The sequence below is a fragment of the Haliotis rufescens genome, unplaced genomic scaffold (assembly GCF_023055435.1).
Source record: "Haliotis rufescens isolate VD_foot unplaced genomic scaffold, xgHalRufe1.0.p SCAF_8, whole genome shotgun sequence".
NCBI classification, from domain to species: Eukaryota; Metazoa; Mollusca; class Gastropoda; order Lepetellida; family Haliotidae; genus Haliotis; species Haliotis rufescens.
In genome coordinates, this window is record NW_025964372.1 from 25092188 (window position 1) to 25120170 (window position 27983).

General features: G+C 40.6%; 1 protein-coding gene across 6 annotated transcripts; it reads left to right on the forward strand.

Moving 5' to 3' along the window:
* The first annotated feature begins 9002 nt into the window (after nucleotides 1-9002).
* On the forward strand, nucleotides 9003-27908 carry LOC124139279 (mucin-5AC-like). 6 transcript variants are annotated; one of them, XM_048389551.1, is made up of 14 exons: nucleotides 9004-9380; nucleotides 10667-10723; nucleotides 11936-12064; nucleotides 13587-13835; nucleotides 14857-15069; nucleotides 16244-16471; nucleotides 17668-17880; nucleotides 18696-18887; nucleotides 20505-20648; nucleotides 22636-23124; nucleotides 24298-24450; nucleotides 25789-25835; nucleotides 27447-27485; nucleotides 27877-27908. In XM_048389551.1, exons 1-13 carry the CDS (start codon nucleotides 9365-9367, stop codon nucleotides 27477-27479), a joined length of 2163 nt encoding a protein of 720 aa, XP_048245508.1. In that variant the 5' UTR covers nucleotides 9004-9364; the 3' UTR covers nucleotides 27480-27485; nucleotides 27877-27908. The 6 variants fall into 6 exon arrangements, with proteins under 6 accessions (XP_048245510.1, XP_048245508.1, XP_048245511.1 ...); XM_048389552.1 differs by having other exon boundaries at nucleotides 9005-9380; nucleotides 16259-16471; XM_048389553.1 differs by lacking the exon at nucleotides 11936-12064 and having other exon boundaries at nucleotides 9003-9380.
* Nucleotides 27909-27983: the final 75 nt, after the last annotated feature.

Genomic DNA, 27983 nt, shown 5'->3' on the forward strand with positions numbered 1-27983 from the left:
GGCGAGAATATTTTCCTTTACTTAAAACTTATGTTTTTGTTTCGTAAATACATGCAGGAGTTCTAACTATTTTCATGGCACATAATGTAACACAATTTTACTCACTTCAGCTATTTTACAGATTTATTGAAATATTTCGCCCATGGGCGAGAAAAGGTTTTGCCTTCGAAATCCTTGATTATTATATCATGCCAGAGTTCTGAAATTCAGTGACAATGCTGTTGAACAGTAGAATCTGATTGACGTATTTTGCAGAACCTGTTTGACACTATGGGTTCCAGGACCACTAACACTCTGAGCTGAAAAAGTTTGGTCCTAACCGCACCCAGCATCTTTAATGAACCCGGCCTTATCTCTCAAAACGTTTTGGCAGTTTATCATACGAATTCATGTGCGTGTACAACATTAAATTTTAGTTAGTTTCTATTTCATTTCCCATTTTATGACCCGTTGATACATCCCACTGGGCAATTACGTGACAGGTACGCGTGCGCGTATTTTAATGAAAGAAACTATTCGTCTTTTATTGCATAACGTTTGGCTGAATATCTTACATTCTAACGAAATCTCGAAATAATTATTTAATTACAAGCAGTGTCGAACTGACCAGTAGGAATTATGTTTCAATGCGATTGAGGAAAACGCGAGTGAATATTGTGACACTAAAGCAACTTTTAACTGCACTGTCACTTTTGGTATGAAAATGGTAATAGTTAAGAAAAACGTAACAGCCTTCTTATGATAATTCTCATATTCTCATTAGTACGTTGTATCTAATTACAGTGTCGGCCTTATTTACAGGTGATTCTACAATACTTGTTGTCGGTCAATTACAATCTGCCACACCACGCGTGAATAAACAGTTATGCAGGTGTTGCTGTGGGCAAATACCTAGCCTGTACATGTATATTTTTGTGGATACATGTATTACATATTTTCGTTGATATGTGGATATATTAAACACCAAGACACAAAAAGTTTATGAAAGATGAATTTGTGCCTTGATATATATATATTCAACGCGAACTAAGCTTGTATTTTCTCCGCGATCCTGATGTGTATCATCGTTTAATTTGTCATTCATTAAAAGTATGTTGTGAGGCGATATCAAAGGAGCCGCTCAATATACGCAGTGTCGTCCGTTTCGCGTGAACTACCACCCTACCCTGTCAGTAAGAGTTATGTAATCGGTACACAAATATATTTGGTGCGATGTCAGTGTGGAAGGAGTTTGAATTACGTCCACCAGTGGCCACAGAAAGTATAGTACCAATCAACAAGGCCAATGCCGTACTAATAACCTAGTGACTCGCGTAACAACGGCTGTCAATATGTCTGCTACATCTACCATACCATCATCCCTGTCACAACTGGCGTATTAACGGCTTATTCAAAATATTAATTGTAGAAATGTCGTTACCAGACTAACGTACGTCGTATTCAGTCCTCAACTGGATGTTACATTCCTTATATCAGTTAACAGCCCTGTTTGTGAAAATATTTACTAGACATAAGATTTAAAGATTAATAAAATCAATTGTAAGACCGCATAGACCATAAAACCGAATAAAATATGTCTTGGTATCATCTCTTGTGTATTAGATGATGGCAATGACCGGAAATGTTATAACGTTAGATTAAGAAGGAGAAACATTAAAGTGTTTTACAATACTTGGAAACATGAGCAATAAGATGTAGCAACATAAACATGCATGGAATAGGGAAAAAGGATGAAAACAAATTGAAAAGGATTTTAATATAAAATTATCGAACTAAATAACTTGCCTGAACAGAAAGGGTACCCAAACTTGTTTGACAGTTATTCGTGTGTTGTAGACAGTCGAATGGGACACATGTGTGTACGTAGGGTAGGCATATCTATTGCAAGTTTTAGTACTCATACACTTTCTCTTTTTGTGTTTTGTTTGTTTGTTAGTTGTATAACGCCACACTTAGCAATATTTCAGCTGTATGACGGCGGTCTGTAAATAATCGAGTCTGGACCAGACAATCCAGTGATTGACATCATGTGCATCGATCCACGCAATTGGGATACGATGACATGCATCAACCAAGTCAGCGAGCCTGACCACCCGATCCCGGTAGTCGCTTCTTACGACAAGCGCTGTCGCCCTTTTACGCTAAGAATGGTTTGTTGAAGATCTTCACGGGTCTATTGAATGCAGGGATTTGTGTAAAGTCATTCAGACAGCATACAATGCCAACTAAAAAATTATACTCAGTGTCTCCGCAAAGTAATATAGTACGGTACTTAGAGTACATGTGAGATTATACTCAGATTAGGGAGATGTTTTATCCATATAACGTGTTATTATTCTACCTAACAATGTATTTAATGAAATGAATGCAAAACAAACTCAACGGCTAAAAGGTTTCATTGAAAAAACTACCCGTAGTCTTGACTAATAAAACAACTGCAACCCGACACAGATTAAACGCACTTACAAACACAATCATAATCTGGTTAGTCTGTATCACTCAACGAGGCCGCTTACTTTGCCCACAGTATGAAAGTATTGGGCAGTTCAGTAATTAGGAGCCAAAACCAGGCAGGTACGCTGGTCACACTTGACTGGTCTGACTGATGATTAGGTTGTCTGACAATTGTGAGTGAACCATAGCAAGAAGTATCTGCGAAACTATTTGCTCCTTTTATGGGACCGATTAGTTTTATGACCATGGGCCTCGGCACAAGCGTGGTGTTGGAAGACAAGTTATACATGTACATCCGATATGGTGACTGTTTTTCGCTATTCATATTCTAAATACATTCATAATACCACAACATTTTAGTACTCCTTGAAACTTTACAATCACTTCAATATGTACAATAGATTGAACGAGAACACTTGATATATTGCAGATTATTAAATCATTGTCTCTATTATCAGCCGCTACGTTTGTATCGTTTGCATTGTACAAAGAAATATTTTATCTGTCCTTTTGCAGATTTAGCCTCAGAATATGCTCATTCGAATTAGGAACGAAAATAATTGCTTATCATGAGTATATATGATACAGTTAAAAGTTACTTGTACACTGTAGACGTATTCACTTTAAAGTCGCATACGACCTTCGCGAGCGAGTTGAATGATCCAGGTTAATTGGAACGAAGTCTAGAGAGGGTTATACAGTTTTGTATTTGGTAATGTGTAGGTTTGTCAAATATAATTTTTTTCATTCCTTTTATTTCAATATGTAAAAACATAACTATGCGCTTAAAAACAGAGCTGACTTGATGGGAGATAGCCACCTCAGATTGTCTGTTGGACACGGTTTAACCTTACTGTGTCCTCACCCTGGTTGTTGTTACCGTTGTTATAAGGGATTAAGAGCTACGGCTCATTGCATTTTTGGTTACAGTCTGTATCACTAAAGTGGACATGTGCAGGTGAACTCTGTTCAATTAGTATATGAAATGCCCCAAAATGTGAACTCCAGACAATAATAACCTGAGGGTAAATCCACGTGCGTCTGCCTTTCCCCTCGTTCACCTTCGAAATCCTTGATTATTATATCATGCCAGAGTTCTGAAATTCAGTGACAATGTTGCTGAACAATAGAATCTGATGGACGTTTTGTGCAGAACCTGTTTGACACTATGGGTTCCAGGACCACTAACACTCTGAGCTGAAAAAGTTTGGTCCTAACCGCACCCAACATCTACAAGTAATTAACAGTCCCATGCTGAGACCTTTCTCAAAATTCAGACCGGTGGCAGGTTGCCAACAAAGAGAAGAAAATATCGCAACCCCGACACGAGTGTGCTAAGTCAAACAATGAACTTACGACCGGCAGAAAACAACTCCAGTTGAGTATGCCGATGCTGTATCTCAGCCGTGTTGGCCTGAAAATTTAAACATGCTAATTAAATCCAAAATCGTATAATTATTTTTAATAGAAACCGTATCTTAATTTGTTCTTGCACTGCATCATATCGTGTATTTCATCTGTATATGTGTAATGTGTATATGTATCAATGACTACACTTATACCGCATAACCTGCAACAGACTATAATTAATCACCTTATTATTGTCTCTCCATTTACCATGGCTGACTGCACTAATACCCTTTTAACAGTGGACACCGATATCAGTATACATGTAGGCTTTTTGTTCAAAAAGGAATATGCAGGAAATTATATGTAACAATTAACTGTGTACTAATTACATGTTTGAATGTTATCAGTTTTACGTTCTGAGATACAGTGATGTATGCATCTTCTAAAATCTTCTAAATATAATAAACTACAAAACTCTCTGCCGTAATTTTTTGTGGACATCATTCGATCAAGTAAAAAATGACTGCGTGACAAGACGAATCAACTATTTATACCCGATAAAAGAAACTGCCGTATTTTAGGAACAGTTCTATAACAAGACATTTGAAATTTCTAACAAGCAGATACATTAAATACAGTGACTAGACTACAGGTACGTAATCCGTATCAATCAAAGGTGTAAAAAAAACTGAAAATCATATCTGTCGGAGACCTACCAAATTACCAAGTTTTATCATTACTATATTTATTACAATGCAAATACTTTAGTGATACATTTTTTAGAGGAGAGGGCATACACACAAGTATATTGCTTCCGTGTGTGAATGCAGGTTGTACTTGGTATCTCAGTTCTCAGTTTCATACCGGTTGTATAACTGAATTTGTATATGGAACCATGTATACAGCATGACAATTACTTGCTATTCGTCAGTTTACAACACACATAACACGGTCAAAAATTTTAGGCACCGCTTTTGCGAGTTATGTTGTACAGTAATGTTATATTAAAATCTATTTCAATTTGTTTTCACCATTTTCCCTATTGACAGTCGTTGTTACGTGCGTCACTAGGTAATTAGTACGGATTGACCTTGTTTATTGTTTCTATACTTTGAGGATTTCTGTGACAACTGGCGGACGTAATTCAAACTCCTTCCGCACTGACACCGCATCAAATATATTTGTGTACCGATTACATAACTCTAATGGACAGGGTGGGGTGGTAGTTCACCGGACGACACTGTGTATATTGGGCGGCTCCTTTGATATCTCCTCCAAACATACGTTTATTGAATGACCCCCTTAAACGATAATACACATCTCGATGAATATATCAAGGCACTAATTCATCTTTCATAAACATTTTTTTGTCTTTGTGCTTAATATATCCACATATCAACGAACATTTGTAAAACATGTATCCTAAAAAAAATAAACATTTTCAGGCTAGGTATTTGCCCACAGCAACACCTGCATAACTGTTTATTCACGCGTGGTGTGGTAGATCGTAATTGACCGAGAGCAGGTATTGTAGAATCACCTGTAAATAAGGCCGACACTGTAATTAGATACAACGTACTAATGAGAATTATCATAAGGAGGCTGTTGTTTTTTCTGAACTGTTACCATTTTCATACCAAAAGTGACAATGCAGTTAAAAGTTGCTTTAGTGTCACAATATTCACTCACGTTTTCCTCAATCGCATTGAAACATAATTCCCACTGGTCAGTTCGAAACCGCATGTAATTAAATAATTATTTCGAGATTTCGTTAGAATGTAAGATATTCAGCCAAACGTTATGCAATAAAAGACGAATAGTTTTTTTCATTAAAATACGCGCACGCGTACCTGTATATTGCATACCTGGTGTCACGTAATTGCCCAGTGTGATGTATCAACGGGACATTAAATGGGAAATGAAATAGAAACTAACTAAAATTTAATGTTGTGGAAAATAACTCCAATGAATTGGAGTACACGCACATGAATTCGTATGATAAACTGTCAAAACGTTTTGAGAGGTAAGGCCGGGTTCATTAAAGATCGCTACAATATGTAAAACAGGTGAAATTTGTAGAACTAAAGGAAACATCCAACCAAATGCCCTTTTTAAATAGTAATGTAATGATATAATATAAAGTATATTTCACATGATACAATATACTTTGCAAACAGTTAGTTGATGCTTGAAAGGGACTGACGTAAACATGGACGAAATATTTTAATAACGCCGTAAAATAGTTGAATTAAGTAAAAATTAGTTAAATTTTGTGTCATGATACTTGAATAAATACATTTAATGTATTTGCGAAAAAAAACATGAGTTTTGAGTAAAGGAACATATACTCGCCCATGGGCCAAACCCTTTTTCTCGCCCATGGGCGAAATATTTCAATATCGCTATAAAATCGTTGAATTAAGTTAAAATGAGTTAAATTTTGTGTAATGATACTTGAATGAATACATTAAATGTATTTGCGAAACAAAAACATGAGTTTTAAGTAAAGGAACATATTCTCGCCCATGGGCCTGCCCATGGGCCTACCCATGGGCCAAACCTTTTTCTCGCCCATGGGCGAAATATTTCAATATCGCTATAAAATAGTTGAAATAAGTTAAAATGAGGTAAATTTTGTGTCATGATACTTCAATAAATACATTTAATGTATTTGCGAAACAAAATCATGAGTTTTAAGTAAAGGAACATATTCTCGCCCATGGGCCAAACCTTTTTCTCGCCCATGGGCGAAATATTTCAATATCGCTATAAAATCGTTGAATTAAGTTAAAATGAATTACATTTTGTGTCATGATACTTCAATGAATACATTAAATGTATTTGCGAAACAAAAACATGAGTTTTAAGTAAAGGAATATATTCTCGCCCATGGGCCTGCCCATGGGCCTACCCATGGGCCAGACTTCGCCCATGGGCAGGCCCATGGGCAGGCCCATGGGCGACATAGTCTAAATATTGAGTTTTTAAACAATTTTTTTTTCATTTTTTCTTCCTTGGTATGTTCCCATGAAAACGGCATGTTTAATTTTGAAAATACCTTTAACCGAGACTGGGCAAAGACCGTAGAGTTTCTGGACTTTTGGGTTTCCAGAATTAAAATGGGACGTGTTAATAATATATGTTTTTGTGCGAAATACACCTGGTTGATAGATAACACCAACTTTACCCGAATAAGGGATCGATCATGCGCTAGTCAGCAAATTATTTCCTGATTTCCTATTTTCTTGTAGCCGCTTATGACACAAAGATAGCGCTTTCTAGGCCTCGAGATTTTTAAGGATATTTGGGTTACAGTAAAAGAAAGTCCGTTGTACGATTCCGACGATTTCATAAGCAAATGTTTATGAATCACTATTAATTAGACCAATAATGTGTAGGATATTATAATGTATCTGGTCTTTGTTTGTATATGGTATCCTGTGCTAATTTATGACGCACACCGAAATAAGCAACTGAAGTATTGTCACGTTCAAATGCCAGACATATGGTGGGAATAGATATGGTGATCCCATATGTCATGGCTTTATCAGTAAACATGGTATCTTCAGGTAGGTAACCCAGGGTCATCTGGACCAGTAGTAATTCCATAAAAATAGTCACATCCATGTCTAGCTCCACTCACAGGTCGTCTCATGCGCCGCGATTCGCTGTGCACAGTTGCGTCCCTTGGGAACGCCAGAAACCTATGATTGTGCATTTGAATCCCGGTTCGCCCAAATTATGTGTCCAGGTTTGTCAGCATCATACCCGTACTCGAGGGTTTCACCGAAGTGGTAAACGTCTGAGACCTGCATCACTTCGGGCTTTCCTCCCACATTAAGCTGACACGCCGTGATATAACTGGAATACTGTTAAAAGCGGCGTTAAATCAAACTCACTCACTCACTCACTCAATTAAGTCTCGGCGACTGTTTTCAGCCTAGTAACGTTTTGATAGCGTTTGTAATTTTGTTGGTCAAGTCTATTTTTCAAGTTTATACCTTATTTTGCCCGGCGGTTTAATATTACACATTTCTTTAGGATATAAAAAGATGATTACCCAAATGAATGGGTTTTTCAGGGTGGCTTCTTCCTGACTGGAATTGAAAAGCTTAACTATCGATTTGAGAAGTGTATTGAAATGCAGGGAGATTATGTTGAAAAATTAAATAAAAACACTTTCACAATTGTTGGTTTTGTTTGTTAGGCTCAGAACTGACCAGTCCTCGTAATCCAGTGTATATAGAATAATCTTGTTCCGAAAATTTGCAAATGTATATATTTTCGTTAATGTTTTCGACCGTGTCATTAAAAACAACAATGTTTCCTAAAGTGCTTGGACGCCAACACAGTTTTGAAAATGCCTTTTTGCTTTCTACGCTCGATGGAATCTATTTCGGAACATAATCGACTATGCTTGTCGTAAGAGGCGACTAACGGGATCGGGTGGTCAGGCTCGTTGACTTGGTTGATGCATGTCATCGATCCCAATTGCGTGGATGGATGCCCATGATATTAATCACTGGATTGTCTCGCCCAGACTCGATTATTTCCAGACCGCCGTCATATAGCTTGAATATTGCTGAGTGCGGCGTTAAACAAACAACCAACCAACCAACCAACCAAAATATCAACATCCCCAACTTCTGACTTATATAGCAAAATTGGGCTGGCTTGTGCATTAAAGATTTACAAAAAACATATCTAATTGGACAGGTATTGGAATATACAGTGACATAAAAATACCATACATATTGGCTTGAAGTGAAGCATGGTATGGTTTTACGCCGCCTTCAGCAATTTTCCAGCAATATCACGGCGGGGGACACCAGAAATGTCGGGAATCGAACCCGGGTCTTCGGCGTGACGAGCAAACGCTTTAACCACTAGGCTACCCGACCGCCCTCAGGTTTCGAACCTCCGTAACACCACGTTTCGTGTTCAGATAAAATACCCCCTTTTCAAACGCCACAGTTGTTGTTTTTCAAGATTTTACAGTTGAATGATAATCAATACAAAACCGTTATTGTGTATTAATATGTCCCCCACATGCCTACCCTAAAACTATTGAAAGCCTTATGGGGCATTGAATGTTGTAGCACTTATCAAAGTCGTATGGCGCTCCTTGAAATCTTCGTAGAAAGAGCACGAGAGATTATGCCTCAAGACTTGTAAAATGTAGACACCAAAGGCTGGAGTGCTGGGATATTGCTAGGTATGAAGGGGCAATTGACTATTCAAAAGTCTTCATTTTTGTCACACGGTCTTGTGGACATTTATTTTTGTCACTATCAAATTTTTATGCATGGACCTAAATATGGAACCAGAAATATCTCAGTAGCACACGAATGAGACACAGGTTACACTCGTGATTTCAACACGTTGTCTACACCATGAATACAGCGATCACCTACCACTGGGCAGGAGTGTGATAGTATGGACACTTGTCTACATTTTCTACAATATGGAATATCATTCAAATGATTTAGCGTGAATCAAAATCGATTGGTCACTGTGTGAACTGCCACCTTTGAGATAAGCTTCACCTTTAAACCTCGCAATGGGCGCTCTCTCAGGTAGGTCACTGTAAAGACATATTTTGCCTAAATCATTGATAACATTGTTGGTTACCTGAAAAGTATAAAGACAGTATGAATATGGTGTGTCTGTTATTTGGTGTTTTATGGTGTTTATTAGTTTATATCTTACATATTATCAAATAGGTGTCAGTGATATATGAATGTGTGCTGTTGATTCTTTATAGGTGTCCCCGTTTCTTCATAATTATGTTTATCAAAAACGAATAAAATCCGGAAAACCTGGATAATACCATCTATGTATGTCTGACATCGTTTATTATAAAAAATAAGAACAATTATTATATACTTCAGTGTGAAAGACTGAGCTTTCGGAAGTTGAGAAAAGTGATATTTTCATTGCAGTGAACATAACACTTGATATTAAACTGCAGTGAACATAACACTTGATATTACACTGCAGTGAACATAACACTTGATATTACACTGCAGTGAACATAACACTTGATATTACACTGCAGTGAACAGAACACTTGATATTACACTGCAGTGAACAGAACACTTGATATTACACTGCAGTGAACATAACACGTTGACGGAACTATTGTCACACTAGAGTTACCTACCCGGAAATTGTCTCCCTTTATCGTAAGTGTCTAGCCCGTACATAAACCCTTGACTTCCTTTTCACGTTAGTTCAACATTGACAAGGCAAAATAATGACAGACTGTCATTTAGGGAGTTAATATCGCTTCTTGCTGTTTGTTATTCTGTTTCGTTATAAAATGTATATTTCTCATTTAACTCAATAGAGACTGGTCGTTTCGCAAAAGCGCCATTTTTGTTACTTGACCAGCGTGTATTCTTTCACATTAACAGCGGTCTCGTAGCTTTCAATAATATGTTTTCGTTGATGTTGGTTTTCACCCCAAGCATTTCGCTTGTCATCATGGCGTTTGTGAATGAATGTTGTTTTACGCCGTAGTGAGTGTTATCAATTTTTCTCGTGCAACATGTGACCTTGCCTTGCGACCATCTGCTCTACACACTGCTTCAATAACGGGCAATGGTAGGATTCGCACAAACTCCGTGCATGGAATACGACCTATTCGACGCCTGTGAGATATGCGCGGCCTTATGCCATTACTATACTCAAAATAGACACACGTCACTACTGCACCCATAACGACTGTTTGTCTTCACGGGTGATGGCGGAAAGTAGAGTATACAGACCCGTGATGTATTCACGAAACAAAATGTATACTGGAACAGTTCGGGGTTTGGCCTGACCTATCGACTTCCATGAAAGATCCTATCTGTTTCAGGTTGCGCCTACTTCATATTACTGTTGTTTCATCTGTGCATCCGAGTGTCGAACACTGGTGAGTGTAAATATACATGTAATGTTGTTTGTCTGTTTGATTTTGTTGATTTGCGTGTCTTCGTACCCCGATGGCTCGGACCGTTGCTCACAATATTGATCACTGGATTGTCTAGTCCAGAAAACCTTCAAGGGTTGGAGTGAATGAGTATGGCATTACGCGGTGGCATTATTCCAACCACGCGGGGAACATCAAGATTGGTCTTCACACATTGTGTGGCATCTCGGGAATCTATCCCGGGTATTCTGCTTGACCAATCTCATTAAAATCAGATCTTAATTCTCGCTACCGCTAAACAAAGATCTGAGGACATCCCATTAGGGGTCACGTCAGAACGACCTTTAATCCGACCAATCAGAGAGTCGCTTACCAGATCATGAAAGTGGAATGCGATTTCTAATCATGCAACCTCGAAAACTTTAACACGGCGTATTCCGAACTATAGTTACGGGTTTAACGACTGAATCTATACAACCTAGACCATATATTTGCCATTCCTGAATGTTCTTTTGTTCAGGTTTAAAAAATTTCATCGAGAATTTGTCAAAATATGTAGGCGTAGGCGCCAATTTGAATTTAGTGACGTAAAGCGCGAGAAAGCTGCCTGCCAATGTCGACTTCTTGTCAGTCCTTCCATTGGTCGGTAAAAATTCGCGCATGGTCGGTCTGACGTGACCTGTAATGTGATTTCCTCAGATCTTTGTTTAGCGATGGCGAGGACAAAGATCTGATTTTAATGAGATCGCTGCTTGACCGAAGATCAAGGGTTGTAGACGGACGTTTAGCTCATTACCAATCCCGGACACCCGGCAGTGTCACGTAACGAATTTATCAAAACGAATTCACAAGATACGAAAAATTCTTTTCGGTGAAATAGATGTGCGTGACTGTTAGATCTGTACTGTGACCACCGTCCAACTGTTAGTGATGATGATGATAATGATGGTAAATGTGCGTGACTGTTAGATCTCTCCTGTGACCACCGTCTAACCGTTAGTGATGATGATGATAATAATAATAATAATCCGTCATTTGTGTTCGCAAACATCACCATTATTATGGATGAGTGTACACTCGATTTTTATGCTCAGCTCCCTGGGGAGTATACAACCCAAGCTGCCTGTGAGGCGCTGGTGGGTTAACTGTCACATTACCATCTCCTCCTACCGGGTACCCATTCACTGCTGGTAACGATAAGTATTGTTTTCCCAGCTACATGTGAAGACTCACGGAATTTCGACTGTGCCTCCCTTGAACGCACCAGCCAAATCTGTTCCAAGTTTCTTCACAGCCAGGAAACAAGAGTTTTCTGTCCAAAATACTGTGGAATCTGCTCAGATGGTACGAAGTCAGCCCGGGTATTATCATGTCGGTATGAATAGTGAGTGAGTGAGTTTTGTTTTACGACGCTTTTAGCAATATTCCAGCAATATCACGGCGGGGGACACCAGAAATGGACTTCACACATTGTACCCATGTCGGGAATCGAACCCGGGTCTTCGGCGTGACGAGCGAAGGCTTTAACCACTAGGCTACCCGACCGCCCCCGGTATGAATAGCACAAAAATGCTTCCGACAAACTCCAAGGGTATTTATTCAGTAGATCTGAAGACTTTAGTGCTGATGGGAACATTTATAGAAACAGTGTGACACTAAGACCTTTCTCTTAAAATATTCCTAGGCTTGATGTATTTGTATTGTACACTGTAATTTAATGTCGTGTCAACTATGATCTGTTATGTGGCTGCGCTTCCTAATCATTACTTTATTTAAGAAATAAACAACGACCACGAGTCGTTTATTTCTTATATGAGTGAGTGAGTGAGTTGGGTTTAACGCCGCTTTTAACAGTATTCCAGTTATATCACGGCGTGTCAGCTTAATGTGGGAGGAAAGCCCGAAGTGATGCAGGTCTCAGACGGTTACCACTTCGGTGAAACCCAAGAGCACGGGTATGGTGCTGACAAACCTAGACACATAATCGGGGCGAACCGGGATTCGAACCCACAATCATAGGTTTCCGGCGTGGCCGAGGGACGCAACTGTGCACAGCGAATCGCGGCGCCTTAGACGACTGGGCCAACCGCGCCCCCTATTTCTTATATGAGGTTTCAACATTACGTACTGCCTCTTTAAGGATGTTAGTAAAAAGTACACACTTTAAAAATATTTACTCGTATTTAAATGATGAAGACTCCCTGAATAGAATCCGACCGCGGCAATGGCGGACAAGTTCATTTTATTAACAGGGTTTGGTCTTGCCCGCATATTCTCACAATTTTCACGCCGATTATCTGTACCTTTTCTCCCAGTACCGATTGTCATATCTCTCTCACTTTAGGAAGCTATCGTTCGGCCATTGCGTTTATCTACGTTGCCCAGCTACATCTATGTCACTCGACACTTCTCTCTCAAAAATAACGTTGTCATATTTGTGACGTCACCATGCTTCATTGTTCTTTGCGATAAATCGCATAGCTTTCTTATATAATAGCGAGCAGGATGTGCCGCTCGACGGAAACGCCTAGAGGTTGAGAAATAATTCTCTCACATCATGTATGTCTGAGCTGGATCTCCGCTCACCTCGCATTTGTCTGAGCTGGAAACGCTTGAGGTGTGGAACAGGTGTTCCGCTTATCGCGTATTTCATTTTCATTGTTTATATGTACTAAATGTTCCGGAACGGGGATGCAGCTGTCACTCCCCCACCCCTACCCCCAGCCCCACCCCCTTCCAAACAAAAGAACAAAAACAAGATAATACCCTCGAGATTGACTTGTGACATCTCCCCTAAACCCATAATTCGGTAATCCCTATACTCATAAGGACATCGTTACATATCACTGAAATATGTTACAAATAGAAAATGCGGAACTTTCATCATCGAAGTCATCGGCATTCCCGTCAACTGCAACTGCATCGTCCCCGTCAACTGCAACGGTTTGGGCGACGAGGAAACAACCACAATCTGCCCAGTATGACGGGCCATGTGTAGATGACCCTGGTATTGACTGCGCTGATCTGAACCGAACTGCGCCACTGTGTACAACATTCCGCCATAGTGACGACACAAAGAAGTACTGTCCTAAGTTCTGTGGACTCTGTGGGACAGGTTGGTAGCTTGATTAGGATCAAATAATCATGTTACAATATTTCATGAATTAATTATCTCAATGTGAAACTTGTCACCAATCTATCCTATAGACGTATTCTGGGACGTGGACATTGCACTTAGCGTATTTACAAACTAGGGAATCCAAGTCATCAGCAATGTCAACGACGTCACTGACGACAGCCATGCAGCACGTAACGGCTGCCCCGTACGACGGGCCATGTTTAGACGATACGTTGACTATTAAGTAAGCATTCCAGTGAGAAATCGATTGTTTGGTTCAACCTGTTTGAACAGCATCTCCGTTATATCAGCGAGATTTTAAAAATGTAAGATCCAAAAACCACGGCTCTAGAATGCTGGCACAGCTAAGGGACACAACTCTACAAATCATGATGCGGTACTTCTACTGAACATGATTTATTAATATCAAGATTTGAACTCAGTGATAACCTGTCTAAAAAATACAATTTTGCAATATATCTAAAAAAATATATATTTTTACCGGTTGTTAAATAGAACAAAAACTACGTTGTTTGTTATTCATAACGCACGAATTAGTTCATCTAACATTGTGGTTATTACGCTGTGCACCGTCTGAACATTCAAGTAATCACGTTGTTTTATTTTAGGAATGAATTATCTCAATGTGTAACTTAACACCAGACCCGTGAAGATCCGGGGTAGAATAGGTCTTCAGCAACCCATGCTTGCCGTAACAGGTGACTATGCTTGTTGTAGAAGGCGACCAACGCGATCGGGTGGTCAGGCTCGGTCGCTGACTTGGTTGACGCATGTCATCGTATCCCAATTGTGTAGATCGTTGCTCATGATGTCAATCACAGGACTGTCTAGTCCAGACTCGATTATTTACAGACCGCCGTCATATAGCTGGAATATTGTTGAGTGCGGCGTTAAACAACAACATACCAACACAATTTAACACCAATCTATCTTACATACGTATTCTGGGACGTGGCCATTGTACTCAATGACGTGGCCATTTGTATTTACAAACCAGGGAATCCAAGCCCGACGTCACCAGCAATGTCAACGTCGTCACTGACGTCAGCCATGCAGCACGTTACGGCTGCCCCGTACCACGGGCCATGTGTAGACGATCCGTCTTTTGACTGTGCTGATATGGACCGAACAGGGCACATATGTACAACTTTCCGCGAGAGTGATGACACTAGGAAGTACTGCCCAAAGTACTGTGGACTGTGTGGGACAGGTAATAGAGTCTTCATTCCAGACAGAGACATTGTGGTTGTATTCAGGGCGCCATGTTTAGACGATATACCTTGAGTATGTAGTAAGCCTTGTTTGGTTCAACCTGTTTGAAAGTATTTCCGTTATATCAGCGAGATTTTATCACACACACCCTTAAAAACAAGCAAACAAAAAACAAAAAAACAACAAAAACTAATATAAACAACAACAAAACAACATCATCTAAGAAAATTCTTGAAAAGAATATTGTTGCTTCAGAATGTTGAAAAACCAAACAAATGTCCGCCACAACAATTACACTGTTGCAAGGTGTTATGTCTTAAAAACATAGTCAGGCTCATAGTAATATAGAAAAATATAGCTATAGCTGAAAATATATCTAATCTCCAGACACAATCCCAGACATAGACGTTTGCGACTATTGGTAAAAAACGAGCACTGGTTTGGTGTTCACAAACCAAACATGTAGGATCCAAAACCACGGCTCTAGAATGCTGGCACAGCTAGGGGACACAACTCTACATGTCATGACGGGGTACGTCAGGCCGCTAAGCCACAAATGACGCCTCTTCTGCTGAACATGATTTATTAATATCCAGATTTGAACTTAGTGATAACCTGTCTAAAAATTACAATTTTGCAGTATATCTATATATTTTACCGGTTGCTAAATAGAACAAAAACTACGTGGTTTGTTATTTATAACGCACGAATTAGTTCATCTAACATTGTGGTTATTACGCTGTGCAATGGCACCGTCTGAACATTGAAGTAATCACGTTGTTTTATTTCAGGAATGAATTATCTCAATGTGTAACTTAACACCAGACCCGTGAAGATCCGGGGTAGAATAGACTTCATCATCCCATGCTTGCCGTAAAAGGTGACTATGCTTGTTGTAGAAGGCGACCAACGCGATCGTGTGGTCAGGCTCGGTCGCTGACTTGGTTGACGCATGTCATCGTATCCCAATTGTGTAGATCGTTGCTCATGATGTCAATCACTGGACTGTCTAGTCCAGACTCGATTATTTACAGACCGCCGTCATATAGCTGGAATATTGTTGAGTGCGGCGTTAAACAACAACATACCAACACAATTTAACACCAATCTATCTTACATACGTATTCTGGGACGTGGCCATTTGTACTCAATGACGTGGCCATTGTACTCAGGTATTTACAAACCAGGGAATCCAAGCCCGACGTTATCACCAATGTCAACGTCGTCACTGACGTCAGCCATGCAGCACGTTACGGCTTCCCCGTACCACGGGCCATGTGTAGACGATCCGTCTTTTGACTGTGCTGATATGGACCGAACAGCGCACATATGTACAACTTTCCGCGAGAGTGATGACACTAGGAAGTACTGCCCAAAGTACTGTGGACTGTGTGGGACAGGTAATAAAGTCTTCATTCCAGACAGAGACATTGTGCTTGTATTCAGGGCGCCATGTTTAGACGATACCTTGAGTATATAGTAAGCCTTGTTTGGTTCAACCTGTTTGAAAGTATTTCCGTTATATCAGCGAGATTTTATCACACACACCCTTAAAAACAAGCAAACAAAAAACAAACAACAAAACAAAAACAAACACAAAACAAAAAAACAACAAAAACTAATATAAACAACAACAAAACAACATCATCTAAGAAAATTCTTGAAAAGAATATTGTTGCTTCAGAATGTTGAAAAACCAAACAAATGTCCGCCACAACAATTACACTGTTGCAAGGTGTTATGTCTTAAAAACATAGTCAGGCTCATAGTAATATAGAAAAATACAGCTGTAGCTGAAAATATATCTAATCTCCAGACACAATCCCAGACATAGACGTTTGCGACTATTGGTAAAAAACGAGCACTGGTTTGGTGTTCACAAACCAAAAATGTAGGATCCAAAACCACGGCTCTAGAATGCTGGCACAGCTAAGGGACACAACTCTACATGTCATGGCGGGATACGTCAGGCCGCTGAGCCACAAATGACCCCTCTTCTGCTGAACATGATTTATTAATATCCAGATTTGAACTCAGTGATAACCTGTCTAAAAATTACAATTTTGCAGTATATCTATATATTTTACCGGTTGCTAAATAGAACAAAAACTACGTGGTTTGTTATTTATAACGCACGAATTAGTTCATCTAACATTATGGTTATTACGCTGTGCAATGGCACCGTCTGAACAATGAAGTAATCACGCTGTTTTATTTCAGGAATGAATTATCTCAATGTGTAACTTAACACCAGACCCGTGAATATCCTGGGTAGAATAGGTCTTCAGCAACCAATGCTTGCCGTAAAAGGTGACTATGCTTGTTGTAGAAGGCGACCAACGCGATCGGGTGGTCAGGCTTACTGACTTGGTTGACGCATGTCATCGTATCCCAATTGCTTAGATCGATGCTAATGATGACAATCACTGGATTGTCTAGTTCAGACTCGATTATTTACAGACCGCCGTCATATAGCTGGAATATTGCTGAGAGCGGCGTTAAACAACAAACAAACAAACACCAATCTTTCTTACATACGTATTCTGGGACGTGGCCATTGTACTCAATGACGTGGCCATTTGTATTTACAAACCAGGGAATCCAAGCCCGACGTCATCACCAATGTCAACGTCGTCACTGACGTCAGCCATGCAGCACGTTACGGCTGCCCCTTACCACGGGCCATGTGTAGACGATCCGTCTTTTGACTGTGCTGATATGGACCGAACTGCACACATATGTACAACTTTCCGCGAGAGTGATGACACTAGGAAGTACTGCCCAAAGTACTGTGGACTGTGCGGGACAGGTAATGTGTGTGTGTGTGTGTGTGCTTGCGTGCGTGCGTGCGTGCGTGTGTGTGTTTGTGTGTGTGTGTGTGTGTGTGTGTGTGTGTGTAATGGTTAGTTCCAGAATGGACACCAAATATGATATTAAGGTCAGCGTCAATTGGTGTAAGTAAGTTGGTGTTTTTTTACACCGCTTTAAACAGTTTTACAGTTATATCACGGCGTATCAGCTTTATGTGGGAGGAAAGCCCGGAGTGATGCAGGTCTCAGACGTTTACCACTTCAGTGAAACCCACGAGCACGGATATGGCGCTTATCTATAGATAAGTCAATATGTGAATCAAATTGTATATGTCGAAGTAGCATCTTTTGAACATGGATTCACTTCATTCGTGATTATTTTGCTAATTATTTTCTGACAATATTATTTGTCATCAGAAACCAACATCACAATGCTGTCTCAGCACTACGACTTTACGTCTGTGCTATAAAGTAAGGGTGTTTCTTTGTTGAACGAGGGGCGGTGGGGTAGTCATGTAGTCAAAGCGTTCGCTCGTCATGCCGATAGCCCGGGTTCGATTCTCCAAATGGGTATTATGTGTGAAGCTCATTTCTGGTGTCACTCCATGATATTGCTGAAATATTGCTAAAAGCGTCGTAAAACCATACTCACTCGTTGTTGACCTGGTTTCGACTCCCACATGGGTATACTGTATGAAACCATTTCTTCCCGTTCCACACTGTGAACTGCAAGAATTGTCCCACACTGCCATGGGGAAGAATAGCATTAAAAGCGGACTAAAGTCTTACTCACTATTATTCCCCTAACACACAGCTCAGGCAACACCGTCGCCAGCACCAGTCAGCGGCTTGACAACCAGCTCTTCCTCCTTCACTGGACCTTGCGTGGATGCCATGGGAATGGACTGCGCCGACCTGGACCGCACTGCCCACATCTGCACCACCTTCAGGGACAGCCAGAACACCAGAGATCTCTGCCCCAGATACTGTCACCTCTGTACCCCCGGTACAACACATCAACTGCGTAATATCGGACGGGTTACAGTTTGTTGGTCTGTTGTTTAACGCCGCACTCAGCAATATTCCAGCTATATGACGGTGGTCTGTTAATAATCAAGTTAGGACCCATCTTCCCGAGGCAAGAGCGTTAACTGACTTTACAAGTCCAGTTTCCACCCTTTCCGAACTAGGCTGGAATTCCTGGGCTCGATCGTAACCCCACCAGTGGCTATTACGAGTTATGTCCATTCTGTGTCGCTCCCATATGGACCAATCAGATTCCACCTCTCGTATCACATGCATTTGCTTGAAACAAAATGGTTGCGCCCAGTCAAGACGATCTGATCGACCATCAAGATCTATTTTGTGATAAAACGGTTCTTACTTCGCGAAGTACATCAAATCACGTGAGCAATTTGATTAAAAACAAGAAAAGATTTGGAAAATATCTGTTGACAACGAGTTGGCGATGCACATGCTTTGCAAATCCTGCAATCGACCGAACTCTGCATGACAGTTTACGAACCGGATTTCGATTTCGGTGCGCGATTTCGATTTGACTATGCATAGACTCGTTAGTCCAGCCAAAATGTAATTTTACTCCATAATCCCAGCCTAGTTCGGCAAGGGTGGAAACTGGACTTTTATAGTCAGTTAACTCTCTTGCCTCGGGAGGATGGTTTGGACCAGACAATCCAATGTTTGACATCACGAGTATCGATCCAGCGAGCCTTACCACCCGATCCCGTTAGTCGCCTCGTACGACAAGCATCGTCGGCTCTGACGGCAAGCAATGGTTGTTGAAGACCTATTGTAACCCGGATCTCCACGGGTACTTTATCGGGATAGTCAGGTACAGTGGCGTTGTCGGTCCTATTGTTCTTCCAAGTCTCGTTCCATCCCGATAAGGTACTGTCACCAGTCATCCATCTGTCTTCGAGTACATCCAAGTAGAGTCCCATGAGAAACGGTTATATAACGGGTATATGACTTTCTGGTGTGTGTGTAGAAATGGGTTAAGATGAGCAATTGTTAATGTTAACTTTAATGTTCTAACATAAACAGGTGCTCGTTTCTTTATACATTGATCTACTGTTCTTATACCAATTCAACAATTACAACGACCACTTCATAGTGTAAACATTAGCGATAGGGAATCCTGGACTCATCGTGGCTGAGTATAGTGCCATTTATCTAAAAAATCATTATTGTGCAATTGGAAGAACAGATATTGCACACAAGCGACTTACACAACACATTTGTAAATTATTCCTTTGAAATAAGTAAACTACGGTTATTACGAACTCTAAGGGACAACTAATGTTAATTCGTTATAACCGTCGTTCGTTATAAGCATAATATATACAGCATATAAGCAAACGCCCGGGACCAAAAAATAAGTTCATTATATCCATCAGTTCGTTATAACCGTGTTCGTCATAAACGTAGTTTACTGTACTGTAAAAGGTTGATTTGATTTTCCAAATCTCTACAAAACCTCTGCAACTAAGAAGGTTTGTTTTAAAACGAACTTTCAGATCTATTGTTGTTTTCAAAGAATGGGCACACCTTCAGGAAACAGACACGTGTTTTAATGCCAGTGTATTGTATTCGTGTGTTGTAGAGCCGGTGTCTGTTTCAACGTGTCATGACGCTGATGGAGCAGACTGCGCTGACCTTGACCGCACCGCCAACATATGCACCACTTTCAGGGACAGTCAGAGCACAAGGGAGTTATGCCCTAAATTCTGTGGATTATGCTCTGATGGTATTTGGTCTACACGTAGCTTACATAACAATTCTTTTGTTAAGACCTTTCCATTTGTATTGTTAACATATTAACATTAAGCGCCAGGGAAGCCCAGTGGGGGGAGCGTTGACTCGGCTCATCGATTATCCGGGTTCTATTCTCCATTTGGTTAGTGTTCTTCCCTGTCCCGCTATGGCTAGAATATTGTTGGACCTGCGTATAGCCTTCATATTTACATTCATGTTAAACTTGCAGATGTTCTATTCAGCTTGTTAAGTTTAACCTCTTATCTAGCATGTACATGATCACTGGCAAACATCATTCATTCAAAATCGGATCTAGATCGAATAGTTTTTGTCTCATCGATCAAGTTTTAGCTCACCTGACTGAAAGTCAGGTGAGCTTGCGTCCGGCGGCGTCCGTATTCTGTCTAAACATCGTCCCTCAATAGAAACCACAGAACCAGTAAAACTGAAACCTACCAATGGCCATTACTCAAACATTATTGTTATAACGTAATGACATTTGGTACATACTTATGCTGTTAGTAAGTAGTGGGGATCTACTTTCATGTTCCGCTTTTCACATTGTTTTGAATTTATCCGTTGTCCGACACAAGCGTTTTTACGACAGTGCCGTTACTCTCCAGCACCATCATCAATGTCAGTGCCGATAAAGATTATTTTGCAACCAAAAAGCTGTATGGTCTAAATCGGTATATCTTGATGATGGAGTTCGGGTTTGCGAGGTTTCACTCTATCATATCTTAATGTTAACGGAACCTTACTCGTTTCTGTACGAAGAAAATGGGTTTTTATCCCCCGCCACGAAGTGGGGCGGAGAATATAGGAACGGTTCGTCCGTCCGTCCGTACTTTCGTCCTACCGTCCGTGCTTTCGTCCTACCGTCCGTGCTTTCGTCCTACCGTCGGCACTTTCGTCCTTCCGTCCGTCCATTAACTTCCATATTATCATCCAAAACAGGAGATATCACTTTGGTGACATCAAGCGATATCTACATTGTAGATATCGCTGCAATGAAATTGCATCAAAATGCTTTGCAACACCATTGTGACGTCATTGGTTACCATGACGTCACATTCAAATGACATCACTAAAGGCTCTGCTACTGAAGCTGTTAGTAGTACCTTTTACCAGTTTACATGTACGACACTGCTTATTACTAAAGCCCCCGTTACACTATCCTTTTTGACCAAGTTTTGGATAGTGTAACATGCCGTCAAAAACTTTGACAAAGTTTTTAAAGGGACTTTGATGAAATAGAAACCGATCCTATTTCTCGTCAATCTTTGATTCAAAGTTTGATGACGTTGATTTAATTTAGCCAATCAGACTGCAAGAAACATTTACCCCTTTTCAACCGGAAGTGCATAGAGTCAAGTCAAAATGAGTCAACTATTTTGGACTGACGAGATGTTGGAAGAATTAATTGATTTGTTTCAACAACGAGCAGCCATTCTCGGGACCAAATATGCCTTTGCCTATCCCGACGACGCCTTCTCAACATTGCAATACACAAAATACATATGAGAACAGCAAACAATTCTTCATCAGTAGCATGAACCTTGGCAAGATAATTCCCACCAAAACTTTGACGGCCTGTCAAAATCTTTGATGAGTGTAAACAGCCAAACTTGGGCCAAGAAAACAGTCAAAGTTTTCTTTGACCAAGTTTTTGATCAAAGTTTTTGATAGTGTAACGGGGGCTTAAGACACTGCTTATTACTGTTTATAAACTTAAAAAGTTGGAAGAATGATGTTGGATGATAAATAAAATCTCACTCTCGTGTCTTTTGATATCAAATATATCAACGCTCGTTGATAAAAGTGGAAAAACTCATTTATCAACTCGTGTTGATATATTTGATATCAAACGTCACTCGGGTGAGATTCTCTATTTACTCACTCAAATATGAACAAGCAAAATTCTGTGCTCTGTGGCGGGGTATAGTAATAACGCTGTTTTCTTGTGATATTTACTACAGGAGCTACTACAGAGAAGACATCCGCTCTTCCGCCATCATCCTCATCACGGTATCAATCTACAACCCGATTCAGAGACACAACCACACACCAGGGTCTAACTGCCAAGCCTTCAGAAACAACCACATCAAGGCGTCCAGATTCCACCCCAACCAAACCTACAGACACAACCATCCCTAGGCGTCCAGATTCAACCTCAACCAAGCCTACAGACACAACCGCACCAATGCAGCACACAGACAGGACTACTTCAAGAAATCCCGGGAAGACCTCAACCAAGCTTCCAGAAACAACCGCTATCCCTCACACGGACACCACGTCAATACTTCACCACAGGACTTCACAGCCAGCCACGACTGTTCCTGTGTCGATGACAACTCCAAGTCTGGAACAAATCTTTGAGCTGAGCTTCCAGAGAAGTGACATCGACCATGATGGAGCTTTGTCGCTGTTAGACTTTGAGAAGCTGTGGCTTCAACAAGACGTGAATGGTGAGAAAGTACCCAGGTAGTACACGACGTTTTCACAACATTTAGGTTTTATTCAGTGAGTGAGTGATTGAGTGAGTGAGTGAGTCTGAGTGAGTGAGTGAGTGAGTGAGTGAGTGAGTGAGTGAGTGAGTGAGTGAGTGGGTGGGTGGGTGGGTGGGTGGGTGGGTGGGTGGGTGAGTGAGTGAGTGAGTGTGAGTGATAGAGTGAGTGTGAGTGAGTGAGTGAGTTAACATTTAACGTCACAAATATTTCATCAATATTTCAGCCATATCGTGACGAGATTATATTGAGAAAAACGTAGAGAGGGAATGAGTCTTGAGCAATATTCACCTCTGTTCACCCAGCAGTGAATAGGTACCCGTTAGGATGAGGTAATGTCCCCGTTAACTTTCATATTCCTCCCAGGTTGCTTAGCTTGTATAATACCCAGGGAGCTGAGAGTGAAAAAAGGGAGTGCACACTGATCCATTGGTAATAATAATGCGGCGCTTTCAGCGTACATTGCGCATGGAATTAGCCACTTTACAAGCGGATTATGATGATGATGATGATTATTATTATTATTATTATCCCCCGCCCAACAAAGTTATATATAAGGGATATAGAAACGGGCTCCGTCCGCCCGTCCGTACGTCCGTCCTTACGTGCGTCCGTACGTCACGTTTCGTTTCCGGAGCATAACTCATAAACCGTTCTATATTTTTTCATCAAACTTTGCAGGTCTGTCAAGAACATGCTGAACTGGTGCCTTTTGCTAATTAGAAATTTTTGAAATTTTTATTTTTAACGTTTCCATGGCAACAAGATGGACTTAGGTTCCAAACTCTTCTTTTTTTTACAATTTCCATGACAAGTTCAACCTCGGTTAAAAAAGGTTAGGATTTGTTTAGATTTAATTATGTCATAAATTCTGCAACAGGGGCGGGGGATATAGCCACGTTAGTGGCAAACTCTTGTTATTATTATTGTTGTTGTTATTGTTGTTATGATGATGATATAATAATAATAATAATAATTGTTGTTGTTGTTGTTTTTATTATTATTATCGCGGCGGGGAATGCGAACCAGGGCCACCAGCGTGACGAGTGAACGCTTTAGGAACGATGGTCTGCATCTTCACTCCAGTGCATCGTCCAGCTGTTTGACCTGTAGAACAAATTGCTTCATCTCCAGGTGATAGGCGGGTCACTATAGCGGAGTACGCGGCTGTCTCGCATTTCTCCAAGTTCATCACGACGGAACTGTTCCTGTTCATTGACCATGACCATAACGGAGTCATCAGCCTGCAAGAGGTGCCACGGCTGTTCATGGAATATGATTCAAACAGTGAGTAGAGCAGTGTTTATATATTGTCATCCCCTCTAAGGTCGATTGGATGAGCGCTTGCACGGAGACCCGAAAGTTGGTGGTTCGATCACCTCGTCGCGTCACCTCTAAAAACTTTAAAAGATGGTACTTGTTGTCACCCTGTCCGGCGGTCGGCATTAAGTGGCTAAAAAGAACTGGTCGGATCGGAGTCAGTATACTATCCAGTGACTGATATTATTATATGAGCAACTATCCATGTCTTCGGACTGCCTTCGTGGTCTAGTGGTAGAGCGTCCACCCAGAGAGCTGAATGATCCGGGGTTTGATCCCCGGCTGCGTCATACCAAGAGACGTTAAAAGATGGTACTTGTTGTTGCCCTGTCTGGATCTCGGCATTATGGACTAAAACAAAGACTGGTCGGCTCGGAGTCAGTTTTCGGTGTCTAAGTGGGATATCCATGTTAAACTGCAGCATGGTTTCTCAGTGGGCAGCGTAAGTCCGGACAAGTATAAGCACCCACACATGTACATGACGGTCGCTATATAAGTGAATGATCTTGGACGCGACGTATTTCCATTTCAGATGTGTGAAGCATGACACCGTATACACATTGCACTGTGTATCACGTTCTATCGAACTTTTGCTGTATCTTAGATCATTACAGCCCTGAGTATACCAAAACATGACAACATCCTGGAAAGCTTGAACGAGTCAACTACCCCTACGAAAACCCACGTTTAATATGGGTTGGTAACATCTTTAGGAGCAACTATTTACATTTCAGCCAGGAGAGGTGGTGGCGGGATTTAAAAAAAACAAAAAACATAATTAAGCCCGTTTTACATATGCCTCACATTGTAGGAAAAACGTAATGTGCCTTTTTCTTGCATACTATAGTAAAGTGTCCAAAGAACTAATTTCGTTTTTTTATTTATTTAATAATATAATGGAGCACTTGTTTATGTTGGAAAAAATAAAATTTAGAACCTAAACATTAAAAAAACCAAATGCTGATCTCAAAAGAATCAACACAGCTAGTCTGGGAATAGTGGTGAAAGTTATAGGACTAGATTTTAGGAAAAGAAAACAATAAATAGTCATTCAAGATTTTTGTAGTAAGGGCTAGCGGACCAAAAAACATAATCAAGCCCATGTTTATAGTGGTGAATGTTAAATAACTAGATTTTAGGAAAAAAACCAACAACTAGTCATTTAAGATTTTTGTAGTAAGGGCTAGCGGACGAGTGTCTAACTTATGTTTTTTATTAGATGTGTTGAGAGATCCTGTCAAGTAGCCACATCAGCATCGAAGCTCAATAAGCAATATCATCTGACCATAATAATGCATATTTCAGGTGATGGTGTGATAGAGAAGGCGGAATTTATAGCTGAATTCCGCAGGGTAAGTATACCCCCTCGATCCTATATCACTGCCCTTGCTACTGATCAGAATGGATGTACAGTAAAACCTCGTTAATCCGTCCGGTATTGTTCTTAGTGAATTCGGGTAAACGAATCATGGTTATGTGTAGTGTCCTTCGTAAATATACTACTCAAAAGACGTTAGAGAACACCCGTGTTTTTGTGTGTGACAAAATTTAATCTGTCATGGCCTTGGCTTCCAAGTGTGAGTATTCTTTAACTTGGTTTGAGTAGTATATAAACGTTTCTTATCGTAAACGTCCGAATGGTAGAGTGTTCCGGACGGATTGTGTTCCCAATAGTTTAGTGCAAGTCGTCATGGAATCAATAATAACTGAAATATTGTACAAATATTATACACTAACAATTATCATAACTCCATGTCGGAATGACCAGATCTGATTGGTCCACGAGATCTTGATAAAATACTGTTACCCGCCTTGGAGGGTAATAAATTTCTCAGCGGGGAATAAATCTCTTATACCCCGCCACGAGCAATACAGGCTGCACGTGGATTTCGGGGAGGCAGAATAAATCCATCATACCCCTCTTCAAAGCAAAAAGCTGCACGCTTTGTCCGACTCAGTGGAAGTCAGTGACATAGCATAAGTTAACCTCGGGTCAATCGACAGCTGTTTTCTATCAATTTTGAATTTGTGTTAATTCTTTTACAATGTCACATTAAAACATGTCGGTAAGATTAATTCTTTGTAGCAGGATCACTCGGAGTAAACAGGGATGTATATGTCCCTCGTTAGGTTTATACCACTCGCATCCGGCTCGTGATATAAAACCTAACGCGTGGCGCATAAAACCACACGTACCCCTTGTGATCATAATGTATGTCCTGGGTTAAAAGGTGAGTTGAGGTGAAATGGGGTTTAACGTCGCGTCCAAGATTATTGCACTTATATAGCGACGTGCCTGGGTTAAAAACAGTCCATGGTGGTCATATTGTCATTAGGTTGAAGCGATAATACTGAGCTACAAAATCACAAATGTGCTTCATCCCTTAAACATAAAGCCCACTTATTAATGTTAAGAATGAAAATGACCGCCTCCGTGGTCTAGTGGTAGAGCGTCCGCCCGGAGAGCGGAAGGTCCGGGGTTCGATCTACAGCAGCGTCATACCAAAAGACGTTAAAAGATGGTACTTGTTGTTACCCTGTCGCGCTCGGCATTAAGGGGCTTAAACTCCGGCTAGGAGTCAGTATACTGTGTCTGAGTGGGGTATTTATGTTAAACTGCGGCATGGTATCTCAGTGAGCTAGCACTATAAATCGGCATCAGTCCGGACTAGTACAAGCAGCCACACAAACACACACACGTACATGCACGTCGCTATATAAGTGCAATAATCTTGGACGCGATAAACCCCATTTCACCTCACCTCACCTAAGAATGCAAATCTTATAAAATGTCTATTCATTGGTAATACATCTGGTCAAGTTTGAGACAAGTAGAACATTATAGAATACCCTGAGAACGTGATTTATATTTTCATGAAGAATTGGGCATTTCGCAACATACCTAAACAAATCACGTGTGCGTGTGCGGGTATGCGCACTTACCTTCAATGTGACTCTTTCAGATTTACAACTTTGTGAAGGACCATGTTAAATAAGAAAACGTAAGTACTTTTCACCCAGTGTCTATGTATAGTATCTGATCCACCTTCAACACATAGTGAAAGGGACCCCTGAAGATCCGGGGTCGAATAGGTCTTCAGCAACCCATGCTTGCCGTAAAAGGCGACGATGCTTGTCGTAAAAGGCGACTAACGGGATCGAGTGATCAGGCTCGCTGACTTGGTTGATGCATGTCATCTTATCCCAATTGCGTGGATCGATGCTTATGATGTCAATCATTGGATTGTCTGGTCGAGACTCGATTTTTTTACAGACCGCCGTCATATAGCTGGAATATTGCTGAGTGCGGCGTTAAACAACAAGCCAAACCAAAAACCATTGTTAAATGAAATATGTGTACATGTATGTGAATGGTTTGCTCTTTTTGTTTAGGTGCATGCAGTCTCAAGAAAGAAGACAATTTATTAAAAAAAACAAAAACATTTGGGCTTAAAATAATTCCAAATAAAACGTGTTCTGTAGCTCACCTGGCTCAAACT

Excerpts from the sequence above, each read along its gene's own strand:
- LOC124139279 (XM_048389551.1), top strand. Across the intron at positions 10,724-11,935 it reads CATCCGAGTGTCGAACACTG|CTACATGTGAAGACTCACGG; the intron begins GTGAGTGTAAAT and ends TTGTTTTCCCAG. Across the intron at positions 17,881-18,695 it reads CTGTGGACTGTGCGGGACAG|CTCAGGCAACACCGTCGCCA; the intron begins GTAATGTGTGTG and ends CCTAACACACAG.